Source organism: Calliphora vicina, chromosome 1 (assembly GCF_958450345.1).
Source record: "Calliphora vicina chromosome 1, idCalVici1.1, whole genome shotgun sequence".
Classification (NCBI taxonomy): domain Eukaryota; kingdom Metazoa; phylum Arthropoda; class Insecta; order Diptera; family Calliphoridae; genus Calliphora; species Calliphora vicina.
Window position 1 is genome coordinate 140,244,518 of NC_088780.1, and position 24,627 is coordinate 140,269,144.

The following is a 24,627-nucleotide window of genomic DNA, read 5'->3' on the forward strand; positions in this document are numbered from 1 at the left end:
ATTTTATTGCAATTTAATTGTCTAACTAACAAAAAAAAAAACGAGTTCATTCGGTCCAAAAGTACGTCTTCTATTTTTAAAAAAGAGGAACAAGGTATGTCAAAATTTTAAAATTTTAAATTTGAAATGCCTATAATTCGGAAATTATAAGAGATAAATAGCATACTTAATATAAAAATCTTTAAAATGAGAAGGGAAACAAAAAAATGGCACGTGTTTAAAAATTTTACATGAAGATGGTACCCTACTTTGAGCCCCCATAGCGCCGCATCATGAGCATTTGTAGGCCCATTTTAAAAAATTTAACTCGAAAACTCCTTGGCCACGCCCATGTAAAATCTTTTCATGATCGGAATATGAAGTTTGTGCAATTTTGAAGGCAACTCTCAATTGATGGTAATATTATTGTATTCCATTCCAATTCGCTGATTTTTTAATTTTTTTAGAGCCAGTCGAAAAGGAGTTCTGTTTTATGTCTTGTTCGTTATACCCGGTAATATATTGGCAACAACTAATCCGCAAATCCTATCTTTTCAACAAATCATATTCCTACAAATATGCTATCGACAAATGTAAATATGAAAAAAGTTCAGATCTTTTTATTTTTTCACTTCAAATGTTTAGGAATGTCGCGTTCGGGGCCGTGAAAATGCCCACATATTTATGACTGCTCAAAATATTTTCTATGGGCACATTTGTATTGGGGACAAGGTGAATTAATGTATTAAAACCAAACCAATTTTATCAACAGAAAATATTTGTGGAAAATTTCAGCTAACTAGCTCCTTTCGTTTGGTTCCTAACGTGTTTTCAACGGACAGACAGACGGACGGACCTAGCTATCTTTTTTGAGGCTGGGTATAAAACCTGCATCAACTTGTTCTTATTCATTAAACAGTACGAGTGGTGCCAGTGGTTGTAAGAAATGGCATTTTCAACAGATTTTATTTTATTTATAGGTATTATTCACTTTAACATATTTGTACTACATACATTTCTCCTGAAATGTATGTAGTACAAATATGCAGTACAACATGTTGCTTGTAACAGCTTCAAATATTCAATTGAATTTCAAGTTTATTTTATTAAATTGTTTTAAATTCTATATTAATATAAGAAAACGAAAGTAAAACATACAAGTTATATATTTTGTTTAAGCTAGAATTTTCAATGTGTATTTGCAAAGTGAATGCTATTAGTTGATTTCTTATGAAATGCCAACCATTGTTACTCCTATTATTATTTTTTTCTTTTCACATTAAAAATAAAATATAGAAAAAACAAAATAATGCCGCCTCTAGACATAAATAAATATGTATTTTATACTTAGTATATGTCAAAATAATAGTATGAGTCTGTTTGTATAACATTATTAAATCCGACTTTTGTTAGCATTATATTAAGTTTTCTTTTGTGTGACTAGATTCCATCAATAACTGTCTGGTCTGGTCTTTTCATATACAAACATACAGTTTTATTATTAAATTAAACCAAATAAAAGAAAGGTCTGTTATATATTTAAACTAAAAATGTTTAAAGCTTAAATAAGTAACTACTTATTAAAGGCTATTAATTTTATATATTTTTACTGCAATTCAGTAAATTTCCTATATACTAAATCATGTTTTAGACACTGTTAATAAATAAGAATTTATTTATTACAAGTTTTAAATACATTAGACTGGCTCAAATATATATTGAAGTTTACTTAATTTTGAGAAATTAGTTATCAATAATTGTGTTCTAGTATTTGTTAAGCTAAATCAATGATATCATTTGCAATGTTTTACCAATTTGTATCATATTTGTGTTAAAGTAATATTTATATTTAGTTTGCTATCACGGATCCCACAACATTTAAAAATAATTTCAGTGGTGGTTATTTTGACAAGGAATACAAAGATCGCCCAGGCCAGCCCAAAAAGATTGAATAGAAGATTGCTATCAAACTCAACAAGAGCTTGCAAAATCATTGAGAGCTACTCAAGCAGCAATTTCAAAACTTTTGTGAGCAGCAGGAATCATCCAAAAGCAGGAAAATTGGGTACCATATGAAGTGAAGCTGAGAGACCTTAAAAAACGATTTTGCATGTCCGAAATGATGCTTGAATGCTATAAAAGAAAATCATTTCATTACTTGCGATGAAAAATGGATCCGAAAGCCAAATATCCATGCTATGTATTTGGTGGAAGCAAAAGGGTTCTATCTATTATGAGCTGCTGCTATATGGCCAATACATCACATGGAACCTGTACCGAATGCAAAGGATTCGTTTGAAGCGGGCATATATATGCTTTTATTTTGAAACAAATGTTTCTAAATCCCGCATTTTAAGGTCATACACCCTATATATATTTGTCAGTTATAGAAAATTTACGTGGCTTGTAAATTTTCTGGTAAAAAAATGTGCAAAAATTTAAATTTGTTAAAAAAAATCGTATTCGCGACTTTAGCACTACACGCAGAGAAAAAAACATGGTTGCGGTAACCATAAACTAAGAGCAACATATTATGAGCAGATTTATGTTTGTAGTGCAAACAGTGATGTTAGCCGTACGGTAATTACCGTATTGTACGGTAATTTAGACCTCTGTACGGTAGGAAGGTAATTTATACAGTTGTACGGTAATTTTAAAAGACTTAAATTTTTAAAAATGATATCCCAAACGTTATATTTCTATAATGTGTCTACATATAATGTACATATTTCTCATTAAAATAATCAAAAAACTTTGAGGATGATGATAACCAACTACCACTAGACAAAATATATCTAGGCGGTAAAGTAATCGCAAGTCTTTCAAGTATGGATTTCAACATACAAATTAGTATTAAAAACTGATCGTCATAAATCCCCAATTGTTCGATACCAACATTTCTATAATTCCTTTAGTTTTGCATTTCCCAGAAGCTGTTGAAATGCATGAATTTAAATAAATAGATACGGAATTTATATTATAAGGCAAATAAATAATGTTGATAAAAATGGCATTCTGCTGTTTTACAAACATGGTCCTATATTCAAAACCCACTATCTTTGATATTCACGAAAATTACTTTTTGATAGTAAAATGTTCAGTAAAACAGTACTCATCTATGGTGTGAATTTCTTACAACCATATTGTCTTTTGCTGTTTTATTTGCATTTTTGTTATTTCTCTATGTTATACAATTAATTTTTTCCGAATGCAAAAGCCACTATCTTTTCAAATAATTTTCAAATATTTTTTTGGAATAATTTCTTCTTGCAATTCATGGTTTCTTATTAATTTTTGAATGCTGAACATGAATTTTACATTTTTCAATCATTAAAAAAAATAATTACCATGAAAATATTTTACCATTTTGTTTTTGGAAAATATAATTTCCATGGCATAAAAATAAAAGGTTAAAGTTAGAGTTTACTTAAAAAAGTGTCTACTTTTAAAGTTTTTTTTATCTTATGTTGTATTATTAGCCGTTTCTTAAATAAATTACGTTAAAAACTGACGATGGCATAAATGAAATCAAAATAATTTAATTCTATTAAAATGCAAAAACCTCTATCTTTTCATTTTAATATACACATTGAATATTTTGAGAAGAAATATAGGGATTTTCATACCGAATTTTAATAACTCAAGTAATACGCGAAAAAATTTTTTTGGCTTTCCTGAAAAGTTGTTTTTTAAGATAGAGGGTTTTGGATATGGGCCCTCGATATATTGAATTGTAAAAATAAACCTGTTTCAATAAGAAAATATTATTAATTTTGTACTAAACTTTGGATACGGTAATATTACCTAAAAAACGGTAATTTTTTAAGGCTGTACGGTAATCGAAATTAAAAAGTTAACATCACTGAGTGCAAAACATATTATGATCATTATTAGTATCATTAAATATCATAATATGACCCAAAATAATCATATTTATGACCCAATTAAATCATATTATGATCCAAATTATCATATTATTATTGAAATATATTTTTGCAAATACAGAATTTTATTTTAATAGGTTTTAGTTTTAAAGTACTAAATTACCAATTAAAATATTATTGATAAAATCAAATTTATTATTTTTCGCTCTAGGAATGTTAAGGATAATATACAAATAAAACTATAGAGCGAATGGGAATTACAGACACTCAAAATTTACTTGTAAAAATAATATAGCTTAGACAAACACCAACACTCACAAATGGTGGGAAAACAGACTATTAAAAGTAAACATATTGCCCATAATCATAGTCAGAAATAAAGTATATTTTAAGAGAAATAAAGTTGAACATATTTTGTTTGCATCTTAACATTTAATTGTTGTACATAAAAATAATATATTTACCTATTTATCATTATTTAGTTGTTCGAAAACCATATTCATATTTATAATTGCGATGAAAATATAAACGTTTACAGTAACTATAATATTGCTGAAATTAAATTAAAACAACAATTATATGTTTACGACAACAATATATTGTTACAGAGAACATAGTATAGTTGTCGTATCCATGTCCAACCATATTTTTTCTCTGCGTGTACATAACTAATCCTGTATACTTCTCTTAGGGGAACTTAATAAATATTTAGAAGACACTATATCAAAATATTAAAGTACGCTGGCTTAGTATTGCCAAGATTTTAGTTCGTTTTAAAACTAATTGATAGAATTGTAACCTATTGCAACTATTTTGTACAATTTGCACTAACAATTTTTAATAAATATTTAGATTATTTTTAGCAAAACATACAAAAAATTTTAACCAGATAATATTGTGAATTTGTGGCGAATTTGTTGCCAATCGAATGATTCTACCTTAGTTACTGAATTTTACAGTTGTGGCTACAAAACTTTAGAAGGTGTAACCAAAGTTTGGTTGCTTCAACCGAAATACTTCTTTATCAATTGACTTTCTGTTGATAGAACCGAAAAATTGTATGTGTGCAACCGAATCATTCGATTGGCAACAAATTCGGTTGCTATTACGAATCTGTTTTCTCTGCGTACTAGTGGGGCAATCCTAATATACATATATATTATTTTTATGTTATTTAACCTCATTTTTCAATACCCCCATTTCCTTGGCAGCCTTGTGGCCCTTTTTCCATCGAGTTCACACTTTTAAATGTGTTGACAAATGACCTTTAAGTTATTGCCGTTAATAAAAAATGAAAAAAATCTCATAAAACCATATACATATTTACTCGTACAATACACTGATAGACAATAATACTTAGTGTTGCATGCATTTGCACAGACACATTGTGTTGCACATTTAACCCTTAACTAACACTTGGCTGTATTGCAGAGTGAGGTCAAGTGTAGGCGGAATATTAATTTTTTCATGCTGTTTGTAACATATTGTATATTTATATTGGGTCTACATACATATGCTTCTCTTAGGTGCTAGCTCCAAGATATGGCTTGGGCCATCCTCATATCTGTTGAAGGCACGATAGAGACTAGAATGAAGAATCTAGGAGATAAAATGTTCACCAAATATTCTCTGTTGATAGGTCCAACCAACAAAATGTCCGTGCGAGGTTTAAATACGAATTGAAATACTAGAGGTCCTAAACAAGGCAACCTAAAAACAAAATTGAATTGCAAATAGCTAACTTATGTGTCCAAAAATTAACAAAATCGTTTGAATCGGTAAAAAGCTTTAGATCAAAATATGAAAAATTAATAACTTTGATCGGACTTACCATAAATAACTATAAATATTTTGATCAGGAAAACAATTATCTAAAATCTATTGTCCAGCAATAGAAAATTAATCAAATCGAGAGAACCTGGTTGTATATGATAACACTGTTTATTAAAATAACTCAAAGCTGTTTCTCGTACTCCGCCTAGGGTTAAAACATTTATAACATGCCACTTAATGGCTACAAAGTAAAATCCTCTCTGCTGTAACTGTCAAACGCTTGATATGCATTGAAAAAGAACAAAAAAGTAATGTACAGGATAAATGCATGTATCAGCTCAAGTCAAATACATTTTATTCTCATAAATTTTATGGATACAAGCATAAAACAATATAACAGTAATATTATAAAAAAATATATATATTTTAGAATTGACACAGTAAAAGTTAAAATGTTTGCAAATGAATTTTACAATTTCACACGAATTGATCTAGAATTTTCATCCATGTAGTATGAAAAAGGTGTCAGATAACAATGAAAAAATGAAAGAAAGAAAAAACAGTTTAATATATTAGAGTATTTCCGCAGCTTATTTGTATGTCTGTAGAACATTTGATTGATGCTTTTATGAAGCATCAATTGTGGTAATTTATCTTATTTCAACTGAATGCTATACAAACAAAATATGAATGTAGGGAATTTGCAATATAAAAAAAATTAAAGCAATAAGTAAAATTGATATGCAGAAAAGTAATTTTGTGTCAAAATATACGTTTATCTTTAAAAAAATTTAAGCTGCCGATATATATTTTCTTATAAACTAGACATAAAGCATGAATACATATAAAAATTTGGATTATTTTGCAGGAGACGAAAGAATCATTATAAAACTTGATAATTACATATTTTTAAAGACTATCACTTATACCAATCGCGTAATTCGGACAAAATTTGTCAACTTGAAATCCCCCATATACATATATGCCCTTTAAAACTCTTAAACAATTAATTTTTTTTTGCTATAAGAAACACTTATTTATAAATCTGAAATGTTTTCCTCCTATTCTATAATTTTAGTTCTATTCGAATAAATATTTTTACTATTTCTAACAAATTGTTTCATTTGACATTTTTTTCAATAATATTACAAGAATTGAGTTTCTCATTATACCCAATCAAGTGGCTTACATTTAAAATCATGTGGAAATGATGACGTGGATGAAATCAAATCGAAATTATGACTGTAGGGTATATAAATTTCACTACTTGTTTTTCTTCACACAAATTAAAATAAACCAAATTCCATCTTTACTGCCATAAAAATTACAATCTTCTGTAAACAATTAGAACACCAAAAATAAAACATGCAAATGACTAAAAGTCTGTGCAAGCTAAATACTGACATGATGGTAAATAAATGTCGACATTTCTTGAAATAGTTCATTAAAATTCTCAATAATCATCTACGAACATTTTATGGTAAAATATTTGCTTTTCTTCATTATTACAATAATCAAAGATGAACATTTTATGATAAATATTTTGGTTTTCCAAACATAAATTTGAAGGACATTGTCACAGCACAAAGACCTTTAACGAAAATAAGACAGATAATAATAAAGAATTGGTTAGAGATAAAGTTGTCATAAAATGCAAAGAAGTAAAAACAGCCGCAAACAGAAATAAAGGTCAATAAACTGTGAAAATGTATTTTCTATGTAAATGAATATTTAGAAACCACAGAAATTTATGTGGCAAATAATTTTTTTTTTTGCGAAGGGAAATGATATTCATGAGCAGCAAAAAAAATTTGAGTTGAATTTTTTCACATTGAATTTTTAAACAAAATATAAGATTAAAAACCGATAGTATTAACTTTATTTTAATAAACAGAATATAATGATTAAATGTTTATAAAATGAATGAAATTCAAAACGAACGAATCGTACACAAACAAATTTGTAACACATTTGGTTATTATAAATGAAGCATGCAGGCGAATAATTATGTATTTTTCCATAAAAAAATTTAAAACTTATCCACTTACATCTATTTATAAAAATAAATTGAAAAATCTATAGTTTTCAGTAAAATAATTAGCTTAAGAGCCTGATTTAATAATTTTATTTATTTTCATTTGTTAAGATATTCGTATTTTTGGTTTAAAATAGTTAAAATATTTATTCAAATTGCACTAAAATAAGTGGAGAATATTTCAAAATTTTAAACAAGCTTTTCGTAATATATATGGGGCATTTCATGTCAAGTGAACCAACTTTTGAAATCGATGTCTTCCGATCGGGATGAAATTTGCACCAAGGTTAGCTCTATTGGATAGTAATTCAGACACAATTTTTCAACAACATCGGTCGAGAACTCTCTGAGTTATAGGGGGTAAAATTTTGACAATTTGGTCAAACAGGGGTTTTTTCTTATCCATGTAACTTATTACCTATTGTTCTTAGCAAAATGTGTCCCAAATAGTATAGATAGCTATTTCTTCGATCTTTCGAAAAAAAATATTTAAAAAAAAAAATAAAAAATTTTTAATATTTTTTTTCCGAAATCAAAAACTTTTTTGACTTTTTTTTAAAATACGTCCTTTTTTTTTTTTTTTTTTCTTAAAATAAAGTTTAGATATTTTCCTTGAACACCAACTTGGTCGCTTAGTGGGATGCGAGTGGGATATCTATCAAAATAAATATTTTGTAACTCAAAACATAAAATTTTTGACTTTTTTTGCAAAATCAAAAACTTTGTTGACTTTTTTTTTTTCAAAATGGACCCTTTTTTAATCTTTTTTTTTAGGTCAAACAAAAGCTTAGATATTATCCTTGAAGACCCTTTTGGTCGCTTAGTGGGATGCGAGTGGGATATCTATCAAAATAAATATTTTTTAACTCAAGACTTACAATTTTTGACTTTTTTTTTGGCAAATACGATTTTTTTTCCAAATGGGCCCTTTTTTTAAAATTTTTTTTGTAGTCAAAAGAAAGCTTAGGTCCATTCCTTTAAGATATTTTTAGTCCCTTAGTGCGATGCGAGTGGGATATCTATCAAAATAAATATTTTGTAACGCAAGACATACAATTTTTTATTTTTTTTTTGCAAAATCAAAATTTTTTTCCAATATGGGCCCTTTTTTAATTTTTTTTTTTTGCTCAAAAGAAAGCCTAGGTCCATTCCTTTAAGATATTTTTAGTCCCTTAGTGGGATGCGAGTGGGATATCTATCAAAATATATATATATATATGCCATATATGGCAATATGACTTAATACCCCAATTATTTTATGATTTATTAAGTATGAAAGTGTCCCAGCCAAAACTCTACTTCCCCAGTAAGCCAAGTATAATTTTATCAAAACATTCATGGGCCTCGCTTACAAATGTACTTACAATTCACACCAATAATATGTAGCCTATGTATGGGAATCGAACCGGCAGGCTCGATTGTTTTTTGTGTTTGAAAGTCTAGCTGCTTAGTCACTGCTCCATTAACGAGTTATTTTATCGTAAGTTAACAATGTGATTTAACATAAACATATAAAAACTAGTAAGAAAGTATGGTCGGTCAAGCCCGACCATATAATACCCTACACCAAGTAAATGAGTAAAATATTTTTCTTTTAAAATTTTAATATTTTATATTCGTGAGTGATTTTCGGAAGTGGTCCTTATATGGGAGCTATGACCAATTATGGACCGATCACCATAAAATTAGGTCGTGTATCACACGACACGTTGAAAGTTATTTATGTTGAATTTTGTGTATATACCAAAATTTTTAAGTGATTTAAGCATGTTAAAGTGATTTTCGGAAGCGGGTCTATATGGTAGCTATGACTAATTATGGACCGATCGTAACAAAATTTGGTGACATGAATTTTGTATATATAAAATTTATTTGGATCGAAATTTTTGTAGATACACATATAAATTAAACATTTATGACCGATAAAGGTGAAATAATGGACCGATTTCAGCGAGTTTCAACAGGCTTCGTCCATGGGTCGAAGAAATTATATGTACCAAATTTTATCGAAATATCTTCAACCACCATAGTGGGGAGGGTATTATGCGTTTGTGCAGATGTTTGTAACGCCCAAAAATATTAGTCTAACACCCACCTTAAAGTATACCGATCGACTTAGAATCACTTTCTGAGTCGATTAAACGATGTCCGTCCGTCTGGTCGGTTGGCTGGCTGGCTGTCCATGTAAACCTTGTGCGCAGAGTACAGGTCGCAATTTTGAAGATATTTCGATAAAATTTGGTACATATTATTTTTTCAGCCCAAGGACCAAGCCTGTTGAAAATGAAATCGGTCCATTATTTCAACTAGCCCCCATACAAATGTCCTTCCGAAATTGGAATTTATCGGTCATAAATGTTTGATTTATAAATGTATCTCCACAAATTGCGCTCCAAATAAGTTTTATATATACAAAATTCATGTCACCAAATTTTGTTACGATCGGTCCATAATTAGTCATAGCTCCCATATAGACCCGCTTCCGAAAATCACTTTAACGTGCATAAATCGCTTAAAAATCTTGGTATACTCACAAAATTGAACATAGTAAACTTTCATATAGTCATATACAGTGAGCCTCAAAAGTGAGTAAACAGCAGCGAATTTTTTGATTTTTTAGGATCATGAAAATCATTATAGTCCGACTTAAATCTATATTTTTCACAACCAAAGATATTATTCAAGCCAATCTCTATCAAACCGAAACTTTAAAATTTTAATCGATGGATAAATTTTAGAATTTTCATTATCTTAAAATATATCCAATAATTTTTGGTGTATACTCACTTTTGGGGCTCACTGTATATCTATGGTCATAGCCCCCATAGAAGGCCCACTTCCGAAAATCACTCAAAAATATAAATTATTGAAATTTTAAAAGAAAAATGTTTTTGCTCTTTTACTTAGTGTAGGGTATTATACTTTCTTACTTGTTTTCTTTTAAAATTTCAATAATTTATATTCGTGTGTGATTTTCAGAAGTGGGCCTTATATAGGAGCTATGACCAATTGTGAACCGATCACCATTAAATTAGGTTGAGTTATTTATTTATGTAGAATTTTATGTGTATACCAATATTTTTAGGAGATTTATGTACGTTAAAGTGATTTTCGGAAGCGGGTCTTATATGGGAGCTATGGCTAATTATGTACCGATCATAATAAAATTTGGTAACATAAATTCCGTATATATAAAACTTATTTTTAGAAAAACTTGTGTATATTTCGTCCAATTTCGGGAGGATATTTGTATGAGGGCTAGGTAAAATAATAAACCGATTTTAACCAGTTTCAATAGGCTTGGTCCTTAGGCCGAAGAAATTATATATACCAAATTTTATTGAAATATGAATCTTCAAAATTGCGACCTGTACTTTGCGCACTAGATTTACATGGACAATCAGCCAGCCAGCCAGACGGACGGACATCGTTTAATCGAAATTGGTTCTTAGCCGATCGGTATACTATATGGTGGGTGTTAGACTAATATTTTTGGACGCTAAAAACATATGCACAAACGCAATATACCCTCCCCACTATGGTGGTGTAGGGTATAATGAATGGCTAAATTTCTGGGATATTTCTGAAATATATAATTTTCAAGTTTCATGATATTTTTAGTTATTGTCTTCTTTAAAATAGCCTTATGGTTTATGCGCCTTTATATATACTTCTGAGCTTCAAATCATATTTCATTGTTTGGTTTTCATATATTATTTATGACCAAATTGTTAATGTTTAAACAGTTTCGTTTGAAAATTATAAAATGCATATAATAAAGTAGAAATCAAATTGAATTGTAATAAATAAAAACATAATTGTTAGTTTAAAATTTTCTTTTGTTTAAAATTTCCTAGGGTTTATAAAAACATATCTGTAAATATATTACGAGAAAATTGTTTTACATTGATTATTAAATTGATAGTTTATCTTCAATAATTTAGTGCTTTTCAACTCAAGTTTACAGCATAAATTGCTACACTTTTTACCCTTACTTAAATTTGGTGCTTTGATACTTATAACTTTAATGTCTTGATCTTAACATCAAAATAGTGAATAACTTTCTCTTAAACGTCTATAAAGTTTTATTAAACAAGTATTTTTTTTCACCCTCCATATTCTGTGGCGACTTATGTACTTTTTGTGTTTTAATTTAGTATAAAAAATATTAAATATACAAAAACTTTTCTTATAAGCTGAACAAAAACTTTATGCACTGCAAAAAAAATATACAGTTCTTTGTAAATCTATTTGCTAATTTAAAAGTCTGATTATTTCCGTATTTCTGTTTGTGTAAAACATTCAATCAATAACAATCAATATTATTGAGATTCTTCTAGAATCATTGTTCCTCCGTTCACAGTCCATATATGGGCTGTGGACTGTTAACGTTAAATCATGAGTTTAAATTCGTATTATTGTACAACATTTAATTATGATCTCGAAACTCAGATAGTTTAAAGTCTTTTGACACTTTCTAATGAATGAAATTTTGAAAAAATACTACAAGCTGTGACTATGTATTCTTTTTGCACCATTTAATCACAAAAAAGATTTGCAGTGTTCTTCAACAAATGAATAACAAAAGAAACTAGTTTTATGGAAATCTGGCCGGTTTGTCATTTAATCGGAAGGGGCAATGTCTGGACTATAAGACGGGTGAGGCAAAACTTCCCAACCACTTCTTTCTAAATAGTTTTTAACAGGTATTGCCACATGCGGCATAGCGTTTCCATGATGGAATATTACGGTTTCATGTCTGGCCCTATATTCAAGAAGTTTTTCGGTCAATGATTGCTTCAAACGAATACAGGTTCCCTGTGATGGTCTGGCCTGATAGCTAATAATAGCTATGGTCTCACCTAATACAGAGTATTACCTTAGCTCCATGGATATTTGGCATTGGTGTCGATTCGGTTGGTTGGCCGGACTTAACAAACGACCTCTTAAGCTTCCGACTAGCAAATATTTATTATATCATGAGTCGCAATGAATATAAGTAAAATATTGACCAACATTTAAATTTATTGATATAAGTTCCAAATTTGAAAAACCGTTAAACAAAGTGATTAAAACCACATATTTTAAATTAAAAGGTTAAAAGAATCTACATTGCGGTAAAAACCCGATTTTTCGGTTAAAAAGTTTATAAACAATAAAACCAGCAGAGTCCATTATAAAGTTTATCGATTACTAGTTTATGATGTGAAATTTAAATATTAACCATAATTCTTATTTACGATAAAAACAAGCACAACACCCTCTTTTCTACAACTTGTTTTTTATAATTTCTCTAAGAAACATTTTCATGAATTTTTTATCCTAAAATCGCTAAACTTAGTAAGTAGCAAGTAATCATATTCTTTCACTAAAACATTAACAATGTTCTGTTTATTCAAATTGAATTTAAATTGAAAAGTTTTTTTGTTGTGACTTTCAAAAGTGCTGAGAAATATTTAATTTAATACAAAACAAATTTCATTTTGCACAAACATGTTGGTACTTTAAGTCCTAATAACAAGTTGCAAAACTTTTGAAATTTGTTCCTTTTTGGCAATTTTGTTTGTAAATTCCACACAGAAATTAAGTAAAAATTCTTGAGCATCTACTTTAATACTTTATAAAATCTAAACTAAGGAAAAAATCAAAAAACTGCAAAAAAAAAATCTAAATTGTTTTCCTCTTTTCTTAAATTTTCTTTCTTCTTTCGTTTAGCTGTCGTATACGTGATTTGCTGCGAAGTAATGGACAATTACCCGATGGCATTGATACTCTGCGTTTGCCAAGACGTTTGCAACGTTATATCGATTTAATGGAAGAGATTGAGGAAACCAAAGACAACAATGAAAACGACAATGAGTGTAGTAAAAAGCCAAGAAAAAAGAACACCAACGAAACTGATGCCAAAAAATGTAATACAAGCACGAAAAAGAAACAAGTTACATTTACAACTGAGTCAATTTCAACAGCAGAGGCAGCAACACAACCAGAAACAGAGTCAGTAGTAGAAGCTGCAACAACAACAACAACCATGACAGCTACAACATCTTCATCATCAGCGACAACTACATTATTATCACCTTCAGACCTACACCGGCCAAATTCCGTGAGCGAGGATGCTGTCAGCTCTAATTCTTCCACAGGAGTGGTAGCAGTAGCTGAGACAGTTTTAGATAAACCTTTGACACTTTGATTTTTATACAGTATTCTTTTCATTTTAAAAAGTATCTTTAAACTACCCTTTTCTTGAGGTTTTATTTTAACAATATTTGAAAAGTTTTTCCCTCTTCGTTACAATTTTTGTCAAGTAGGAAAAGTTTTCATATTATCTTTTTATTTTATTTTTTCTTAGTGAAATATAATATTTAGATGTAATTTTTGTTGGTTTCTTTATCTCGATGTGGCAAAATCAATGATTTCATTAATTTTACAATATTTTTAAATTAAATTTGAAGAATTTTAATTACAATAGTAAAATCAAAGGATATACTTAGTACTCACTTGTAGGTCTCTTCGCTGACATTTATGCGTCCCGGCACGCCTGTAGTTTCAGTGCGACTTGTTAAATTCACCGTATTACCAAATAGACAGTAGCGCGGCACCCGATTGCCTATAACACCGGTCACAACTTCACCGGAATGTATACCAATTGTTATTTGCTGAAATAAAAGAATTTAATATAGATTTTAGTATTTATGTATAGTTGTAAGTTGAATATTTATGGTATTTAATTATGTATTTAAATTTTTAATTAGATTTTAATAAAAACAAATATATAAAGAATAAAAATAAGAATAAAATTATAGATTTTAATTACATATATACAAGTTATTAGAAAATTTAGATATTTTGAGTTTTTATATAAAAAAATAGATTTATGTTCAGAATTACATATAAGTGATCACAGATCGAGCTCCTTTTCTTGATTAAAAGCTTATTGGCCAAGTTATTAGTGAATTTAGATATTTTGGGTTTTTACACAAAAAATTGATTTTAATTCAGAAATATGAGTGATCACAGATCGAGCTCCTTTTCTTGATTAAACACTTATTGGCCAAGTTATTAGCGAATTTAGATATTTTGAATTTTTATATAAAAAATCGATTTTTCTTCAGAAATATGAGTGATCACAGATCGAGCTATTTTTCTTGATTAAAAGCTTGTTGTCCAAGTTATTAAATATTTTGAATTTTTATATTAAAAATCGATTTTTGTTCAGAAATATGAGTGATCACAGATCGAGCTCCTTTTCTTGGTTAAACGCTTATTGGCCAAGTTATTAGATATTTTGAGTTTTTATATAAAAATTAAATTTTTTTTCAGAAAAATTAGTGATCACTGATCGCCCTTCTTTTCTTGATTAAAAGCTTATTAGCCAAGTTATTAGCGAATTTAGATATTTCGAGTTTTTATATAAAAAATCGATTTTTGTTCAGAAATATAAGGGATCACAGATCGAGTTCCTTTTCTTGATTAAACGCTTATTGGCCAAGTTATTAGATATTTTGAGTTTTTATCGATTTTTGTTCAGAAATATAAGAGATCACAGATCGAGGTCCTTTTCTTGGTTAAACGCTTATTGGCCAAGTTACTAACGAATTTAGATATTTTGAGTTTCTATATAAAAAATCGATTTTTTTTTCAGAAAAATGAGTGATCTCAGATCGATGTATTTTGCAGATGTATTTAATAAGTGGACGTGGACTAACTTTTGCGGACTATTGCGAACATTATAAAAAAAATTAGCCAAATCCGTGCAGCCGTTTTCCGATTTTGGATAAATCGAAAAAAGTGGTCGTGGTAAATTTTTCATTTCGTAAAAATCTAAGTTGGACTATGACCAACATTTAAAAAAAAAATTTTCTAAATCGGTCTGGCCGTTATCAACTGATGTAGTTACCAAAGAACGACATTTGATTGTAATTTATATAGATTTACAACAATTTAAAAAAATATATTTTAAAGTATACTTTTGTAAAGGGTATATAAGATTTGGCACAGTCGAATATAGCTCTCTTACTGGTTAATTTTTATAAAAATTATTTTAAAACTAATATGTTAAAGTGTTAATAATAATACCGATTTCTGCTGTTTTAAATTGGCAATGTGCAGAATTATAATACAAATTATATCTGCATTTGGCATTAACTTGTATCATAATTAATAATTATGTCAGAGAAAAAACATATGATTTAGTTTTTTCGCACAAACTAGCAAACACATTAATAACAAATAACAATAAAATATGTCTGCAATTATATAGGAAGTAATTACATATACTCTCTTTATATAGTTTTAAAACAAAAGTTTAGCAAATTAGGTATTTTGCTATGTAGTATATGTTAGTATATAATAATATTTAATTTTAAGAGCACCACATACCTACCGCACACTTAGATATACATAAATGTGTTTGTTATTTGGGCCATTAGCACTATCAAATTGGTCAAACTTTAATAATTATATACATGAAAAGAATTACCCCACAATCTTATAAAAGTATATACGAATACTTTTTTATTATTTCCTTCTATTCAAGGAAACTTTTAGCCATGTTTGTATATCAATTGATGGTTAAATAAAAGTTGAATCAGTTTGAAATCTTTATACGGCTTTTGCGAATCCTAAATACCCTTCACCTATAATACACTCGTTTCTACATTGATGCATATTTACTAAGATACAAACATATACACATTCAATGTATACATATTTTTGTTGTTTTTAGCATGAAACGGATAAACTGATTATACTTACACATGGCAACAACACACTTTGCATTATCAATGTTGAAAATTATTATGTAAGACACAATGTTTTTGCGAGATTGGCTAAGATTTTGGCTCATAAAATTGTTTCTGCAATACCAATATTGGTGCTAAAAAACAACTGCATCGAAAGTATTCTAAATCATTTAATTATATTTCGTAATATTGTCATGAAATTGCTTCCCATAGATAGACTGGCATAGTTAGATTGGCGTAGGATTGAATAATGACCTAGAATATTAATTTATTAATTTAAGGCTTTATTGGATTTCATATACATATTTATAAATTTTAAACACTGAACGATAAACTAATCTGTTTACCACCAAAGTTGTAAGGAACATTTTACTTAATTAAACTCTAATTGAGTCATAGCAGATGTTTTGTTTTATGAAATGACCAATGAAATAGACAATTTTGGGCCATTGACATTAGGACACACTTTGTTTAAGAGTTTCTAGCTACTATATTTACAAAAAAAAAAGAAAAGTTTTAAAAGTTTGCTTCTTTGTCTTTCTAAGTATACATTAAATTTCCTAATTAAACATTAAGATAGCAAAATGTTGTCAGTAAAAAAGAAAGTGTTCGTATAAGCAAATAAATTCCTAGCTAATTTCAAATACACATTTTGAAAAGTTCTTTCTTAAGACCACATTATACTTAAAACAGAACAACAAGAAACTTTTTATTTATTTGTGGCAAAGACAGAAAATAACTAGTCCACAAATCTCATTGTTATAAAAAGTCACATATTTTCAATTATAATATTAAAAATCACTAAAAATTGTATAAAAATGATTTTATTAATTTTGAGATATATTAGTTATGTAGGGCCTAGAGATCATAATTTTCCAAATATTCTGTGTTAAGAATATTTTCAATGTTTGGTATTGAAAATGAGAAAAATCGGTCCAACAAAATAAAAATTTAAAAAAGGTTCCTCCGACATTTAAAATTTATGAATCTTCGAACAGCGAGTAATTTTATGAAAAAATGGTGATTAGTTTATTGAGAATTTTTATAACAACTGAGCTACAGTTTGCTAATGTTGTTGTTGTTGTAGCAGCGTGAACAATTTTGCAATATTTAATTTGGGGGTTCTGCAATATCAAGTCCAAGAAATTGAGCTACTTCTGCTGGATGGGTCCATGAATCTACTGGACATAGTGAAGTAGGGCTGGCTGAAGAGTTGAAAATGTGGAGGGTATCATGAGGACCATGACCACTTGCTGGGCATAAGTTGAGGACGGCACGGTCTATGCGGGACCAGAAGGTATTAAGCCTGTTGCTCTATCCTGATCTTAGTTGTGCCAGAAAGACTCTTGTTTTCCGTGGCAGAATCTTCTAGGCGTCTGCTATCGGTGGTGTGCGACCTCCAAGTACGACATTCATACGGTATCCTGCTACCGCGGAATTGATGGCGACTCTAAGAATGTCTTTCAAAGCTGTCATAAGGTACGGTCTGACATGCCTCGGGGGAGACTCCAACTGTGTGATGTTGAAGTTTGGATGACTCCTCAGGTGACATCCTAGCTTCAGCATGACGTTATATTCCTTGACCGGAAGAACCTTAGTTTCCTCGTGAAGGTGGTGTTCAGTTTGCTAATAGTTAACGATGATCGCGCTCTAATGTTTATAATGCAATTTTCAAATTCTGTCATTATTTCTTTAGAAAAACAAAATCATAAACAGAACTCTTCAATAATTGTTTACGGAATAAAAACCTGTTGTTGATGATAATTATTATTTTTTACTGCTGTATTTTTTTAACCAATTATTAACAGTGTTCTACTAAAAAATTTTAAAAATCTACTGTTTTTAGACTCAAATAATATTATTCTGTATAGAAACAATATTCAAACATTTTTTATCTTATAAACTTATGAGAATTACAATATGTTTTATATTTAACATCTGTGCCCTAAACTCTAATAGAAATTAAGCTTGACGCATTTACAGCAAAAACATATTTTCATTATTATATGAGCAAAAAAGTAAATATTTAGGAATCAATGTCTTTCAACAACAAAATACTTGAGGCCATAAAAAAGTACGATGGTCATGTAATTTGTATAATAAGGAGAGTACTTGAATAAGTATGTTACAGCATACTCAAACATTATTTGCGAAAAGTAACGAAGAATCTTCAAGTGTGTGGCATTTAATGGACTACGATATAAAACCTCTACACTTTTATTTACAACCAGCAACAAATAGTCATTATCAATTGTCCTTCTCACCATTATTGACACACATAGATCCGTACATGTACAAAAAGAGCGAGATGAAGAAAGACAAATATAAAGAAAGTGTAAACAAATAAAAATATATTTATAAAGATATTCGTACAAGCCAGTTATTGCAATAGTGGTCTAAGTCATACATTTATAATTTGTTATTATTAGACTTGTTATTATTAGCACACGCAGAGAAAAATATAGTTGAGCATGTTTACTGTAACCATTTCAACATTGTTACAAATTTTTTAACAATATTATAGTTACAGTAACTATTTACATGATTGTGGTAACCACAAACATATACTTGTTTACTGTAACCATGTATACGGTTGATACAATCATGTGAATCGTAAATTAACCATATTATGGTTACCGCAATCATGTAAATAGTTACTCTAACTATAATCTATCTATTCTATATAAATAAAAATCAAATGTCGTTCGTTGGTAATTGTATCAGTAGAGAACGGCCAGACCGATTTAGATACATTTTTTTTTTAAAAATTTTGGTCATAGCCCAACTTAGGTTTTTACGGAATGAAAAATTGACCACGGCCACTTTTACGCCCACTTATTAAATACGTCTACAAAATACATCGGTCTGTGATCAATCAAATTTCAGACCAAAATTCGATTACTTATATAAAAACTGACAATAGCTTAAATCGATAATAACTTGGCCAATAAGCGTTGAATCAAGAGCTCGATCTGTGATCACTCATATATCTTAACAAAAATCGATTTTTTATATAAAAACTCAAAATATCTAAATTCGCTAATACCTTGGCCAATAACTGTTTAATCAAGAAAAATAGCTCGATCTGTGATCACTCATATTTCTGACCAAAATTCGATTTTTCATATAAAAACTCAAAATATCTAAATTCGCTAATACCTTGGCCAATAACCGTTTAATCAAGAAAAGGAGCTCGATCTGTGATCACTCATATTTCTTAACAAAAATCGATTTTTTATATAAAAACTAAAAATACTTAAATTCGCTAATAACCTGGCCAATAAGCGTTTAATTAAGAAAAAGAGATCGATCTGTGATCACTCATATTTCTGACCAAAAATCGATTTTTTATATAAAAACTCAAAATATCTAAATTCGCTAATACCTTGGCCAATAAGAAAAGGAGATCGATCTGTGATCACTCATATTTCTAAACAAAAATCGATCTTTTATATAAAAACTTAAAATATCTAAATTCGCTAATAACTTGGCCAATAAGCGTTTAATCAAGAAAAAGAGCTCGATCTGTGATCACTCATATTTCTGACCAAAATTAGATTTTTTATATAAAAATTCAAAATATCTAAATTCGCTAATAACTTGGCCAATAATTGTTTAATCAAGAAAAGGAGATCGATCTGTGATCACTTATATTTCTCCCAAATTTCCAAAACTCAAAATATCTAAATTCGCTAATAACTTGGCCAATAAGCGTTTAATCAAGAAAAAGAGATCGATCTGTGATCACTCATATTTCTGACCAAAATTCGATTTTTTATATAAAAATTCAAAATATCTAAATTCGGGAATAATCTGTCCAATAAGCGTTTAATCAAGAAAAGGAGATCGATCTGTGATCACTTATATTTCTCCCAAATTTCCAAAACTTAAAATATCTAAATTCGCTAATAACTTGGCCAATAAGCGTTTAATCAAGAAAAAGAGCTCGATCAGTGATCACTCATATTTCTGACCAATAATCGATTTTTTATATAAAAACTCAATATATCTAAATTCGCTAATAACTTGTATAAAAACTGACAATAGCTTAAATCGATAATAACTTGGCCAAGCGTTGAATCAAGAAAAGGAGCTCGATCTGTGATCACTCATATATCTTAACAAAAATCGATTTTTTATATAAAAACTCAAAATATCTAAATTCGCTAATAACTTGGCCAATAAGCGTTTAATCAAGAAAAAGAGCTCGATCTGTGATCACTCATATTTCTGACCAAAATTCGATTTTTTATATAAAAATTCAAAATATCTAAATTCGCTAATAACTTGGCCAATAATTGTTTAATCAAGAAAAAGAGCTCGAATTGTGATCACTCATATTTCTTAACAAAAATCGATCTTTTATATTAAAACTCAAAATATGTACATTGATTTATATGTATTTTGTTGTTGCAAGACTTAGGTTTTTGACAACAAACTTAAGTTCTTTGTCTCTCAGTAGTGCTTCTATGTATATTTTATTCTATGTCCTATATGAATAAAAATTATCATTCAATAGTAGGTTTTTTTCTTTTTAACTATTTTTACCCTTTTCAAACCGCTTCTCTGAAATTCACAAATAGAACACAAGGATTTTTTTAACTTGGACAGGACAACGTCTGTCGGGTCAGCTAGTATTGTTATAAAACTTTTAACAATGTTGAAATGGTTACAGTAAACATGCACAACTATATATTTGCTCTGCGCGTAGATAAAAATTTTTTGTTAAAAAAAACTAAAAAATAATAGGTAGACTTTCCAACCAACTACAAAAAATCAATTCTGATTTATATTTTTGCAATAATTATATAAAATATTATGAGAATAAATAAATCGATTTTTGTATAAATATTTTTTATAATTTTATGAATTAGACTATTTTCATAATAACTGGCAAATACACGTGAACTTGCACTATGTAAACTAAGTTATTGCATGGATAGAAATGTCCATGCTAGCTAATGCGAATGAATATAAGACATGAGGCTATTGTGGGTATTCATTTGAGCTAAGGTTATGTAAGTTAAATGTGGTTTTTCCATTTATTTTTACTATGAAAAGCGAAGATTTGGTTTGGCATTCACTTAAGATCGTCTTTAGTATTGGATTAGGGAATAGTTATTTTAAATTTATTATCTACATAAATATTATAGTGCCTCATAAATAGAATCGAATATTTGCAAATGATTTGCCCTCATCGTAAACAGTTTTTCGAAAAATCAGGTTCAGTATTCTAATTTTATTAGGTTAGTTTTTGCAGAAATGGAAAGTGATCGAGAATCACATTTCCGGCGCCAATCCTATTTCCAAGCACTTGCTTCAAAATATCCAAAAGTGCAAATCATGCTTTCAAATTACGTTGGCTTCATGCCCACATTTAACGTTCAGGGCCAAATGTACCACAGAATTGAATCATTGTTCCCGCTTCCCAATGATAATGCGAAGTTCCTTCAAATTTATTTCACTGGAAATGAAGCTACAGAAGCTGAATGCTATCAACGAACATACGTGTGCATTTTCTGTAATACCCTTCTGCCGAAACATTCTCAAAACAATTGTTGGACATCGGAAATGGAAAAATTCCAATTGATCACAAATGAGATTTCGTTCCCGAACTTCTGTCAAATGCAAATGAATATTCAAGCCGTTGTCGGCAAGGTATTCCCAAGTCTTACAACTAACTACAAAAATTGCGATTGGCTGTAGAAACGTGCAACTTTGGCACAAAAAGGCGTAAACAATTGAGTTGTTAATCTTTAATCTGACAAAACTCGGGTATTTTCTGAGCTTAGATCCAATGTGGTATTGTTAGTTTACATTGAACTTGTATAAAATCTAAAGGATTATAAACAATAGCTTTAGAAAACCTTCGTAGTTGGCCATTACTAATTACGTCTGTTTTTTTGATTTGAAAGCAACAGAAGATGCCAAATTCGTAATGCGTTTAAATGCTCATAGATTTTAGATTTTTTTTATACCTTTTTATAGAAATTACTTTTACCCTTTGTAAATAGTGTTGATTATGAATTGAACTAAAAGCTTGTTCAATTTCTTTATTGAGTGTAAAATATCTGTATAAATGTACATGCACACCCACACTTAGTGATAAGTGTTAATGTAATATGTAGTTGTAAACGCATTTACTATATACATATATACAGTGGTGGGCAGCTAATTAGGGACAAAATTGTTTGTTAAATTGCATGTGATTCTCAATTAATTTTTTAAATATTTCCATATTTTATTCGGCTGTGTCATTAATTACAATTACATATTCATTACATATATACCGAAATCGGTACAACATACAGTCAGCGTCAAAAGAAAGTGTACAACTTGTTTTTACATTTAAAACGTTTTATTTACATATTAAAAAACATTTTTTTTTCCAGTTCTAGTATATTTAACAAAACACTTAATTGTTCTCTTGCAATATATAAACAAAAAACTAAACTATTTCAACTGCAACAAAAACAGTAACAACAAAACCAAAAATACTCCATTTTTAACGCGTCAGAAAAAAGTGTACACATTTAGAATTGCAATAAGATTTTTCTAGCTACATAAAAAAATATATTGTTATTCTTTATTTTTGCCTAGATTATAATTTTTTGTGGATCTTGCTGCTAGTCTCATGAGATTATAAGATAGTAGCTTTTCTTGTTTGATCGCGAGAACTTTAAAACCAAAATGGGAAAACAAACTGCAATTGAAACAAGAAAGTAAGTCATAAATTTAAAAATGAAGGCAAATCGTCACGTGAAATCTCCTCTATAATACGAAGAAGCCATAATACTGTAAAAAAATTATAGACAAACAAAAAATTTAGAATTTTAGAAGATCAGCAACGTGCCGGAACACCAAAACGCCTTAACAACCTTGAAATACGATCGATTGTGAGAGCAGTGAAGAAAGTATTCACAGTAAGTGCAGTAAAATTATTCGAAGAATTAACAGATTCGTCTGGAGTGAGAGTTAGTAACAGTACGGTTCGCCGAGCGCTACACCCAAATGCTCTATATGGTGGAGTTCCGAGAGAATAACCCCACATTTCCAAACGAAATAAAGAGCGACTTCGAGAATTCGCAAACAGGTATAAAAACCAAGAAAATTGTTTTGGAATAATGTGCTGTTTACGGACGAAAGCAAGTTTGAGATTTTCGGAAGTAAAAAAAGGAGTAAAATTTGGAGAAGCAAAAATCAAGAGTTCGACCAAAAAATGTACTATCCACCGTAAAGCATGGTGGTGGTTAGGTGATGGTGTGGGGGTGTATGGCGGCAAGTGGCATGGGAAAACTCATATTTATTGATAGTTTGATGAGCAAAACCGATTACCTAAACATTCTTATAGAAAATATGGAACCCATCATTAGAAAATTAAATCTAGACAGAACCTGGATCTTCCAACAGGACAACTATCCGAAGCATACTTCTTAACTTGTTAAAGAATGGTTGTTGTATCATACACCGAAACAACTGGAACAACCCCCACAGTCACCGAACATTAATCCCATTGAACATCTGTGGTAGCATTTGGACAGACAGATCAGAAAATGAAATATTACCAGCAATGACTCTCTACACGAAATCCTGCAGGAAGAGTTGTTCAACATCCCAACATCGGTGACATCAAAATTGGTAGAAACAATGCCAAGGAGGCTTGAAACTATTTTAAAACCCAAAACATGTAAAATAAAATACTAAACACGTTTTTTCTTCTAATTTCCCTAAACTGTACACTTTCTTTTGACGCGTTAAAAATGGAGTTTTTTTGGTTTTGTTGTTACTGTTTTTGTTGCAGTTGAACTAGTTTAGTCTTTTGTTTATATATTGCAAGAGAACAATTAAATGTTTTGTTAAATATACTAGAACTGGAGAACAAATAGTTTTTTAATATGTAAATAAAATGTTTGAAATGTAAAAACAAGTTGTACACTTTCTTTAAACGCTGACTGTACATGGACAAAGATATATGGAAATACGTTGACCCTCCTCTGCGAACATCCGCTGCTAATAACATGATATGGCCGAAACTAATGTAACTAAAAATACGAAATTTGGTCTGAATATTTTATATTAATAAAAATATAATGATATAAATGTTAGAAACTAATTTTTTGGTCAAGTTGTAGAAAAAATCGTATGTATTCGTGGTGAATATGTATGAATTGACACAGTTGAATAAAACACACTTGTGTCTTAAAACAGTCCT

General features: G+C 29.3%; 2 protein-coding genes across 2 annotated transcripts in view; one reads left to right on the forward strand and one right to left on the reverse strand.

Moving 5' to 3' along the window:
• stops (SOCS domain-containing protein stops) overlaps positions 1 to 13,986 on the forward strand; it is an 80,275-nt gene extending 66,289 nt beyond the window's left edge. Inside the window, exon 9 of the mRNA XM_065508958.1 lies at positions 13,387 to 13,986. Coding sequence (XP_065365030.1) covers positions 13,387 to 13,864 — 478 coding nt within the window. The 3' untranslated portion in view covers positions 13,865 to 13,986. The remainder of the gene's footprint in view (positions 1 to 13,386) is intronic.
• Positions 1 to 24,627, reverse strand: part of Gycbeta100B (guanylate cyclase soluble subunit beta-1-like) — a 332,225-nt gene that overhangs the window by 115,412 nt on the left and 192,186 nt on the right. Inside the window, exon 14 of the mRNA XM_065508967.1 lies at positions 14,173 to 14,330. Coding sequence (XP_065365039.1) covers positions 14,173 to 14,330 — 158 coding nt within the window. The remainder of the gene's footprint in view (positions 1 to 14,172; positions 14,331 to 24,627) is intronic.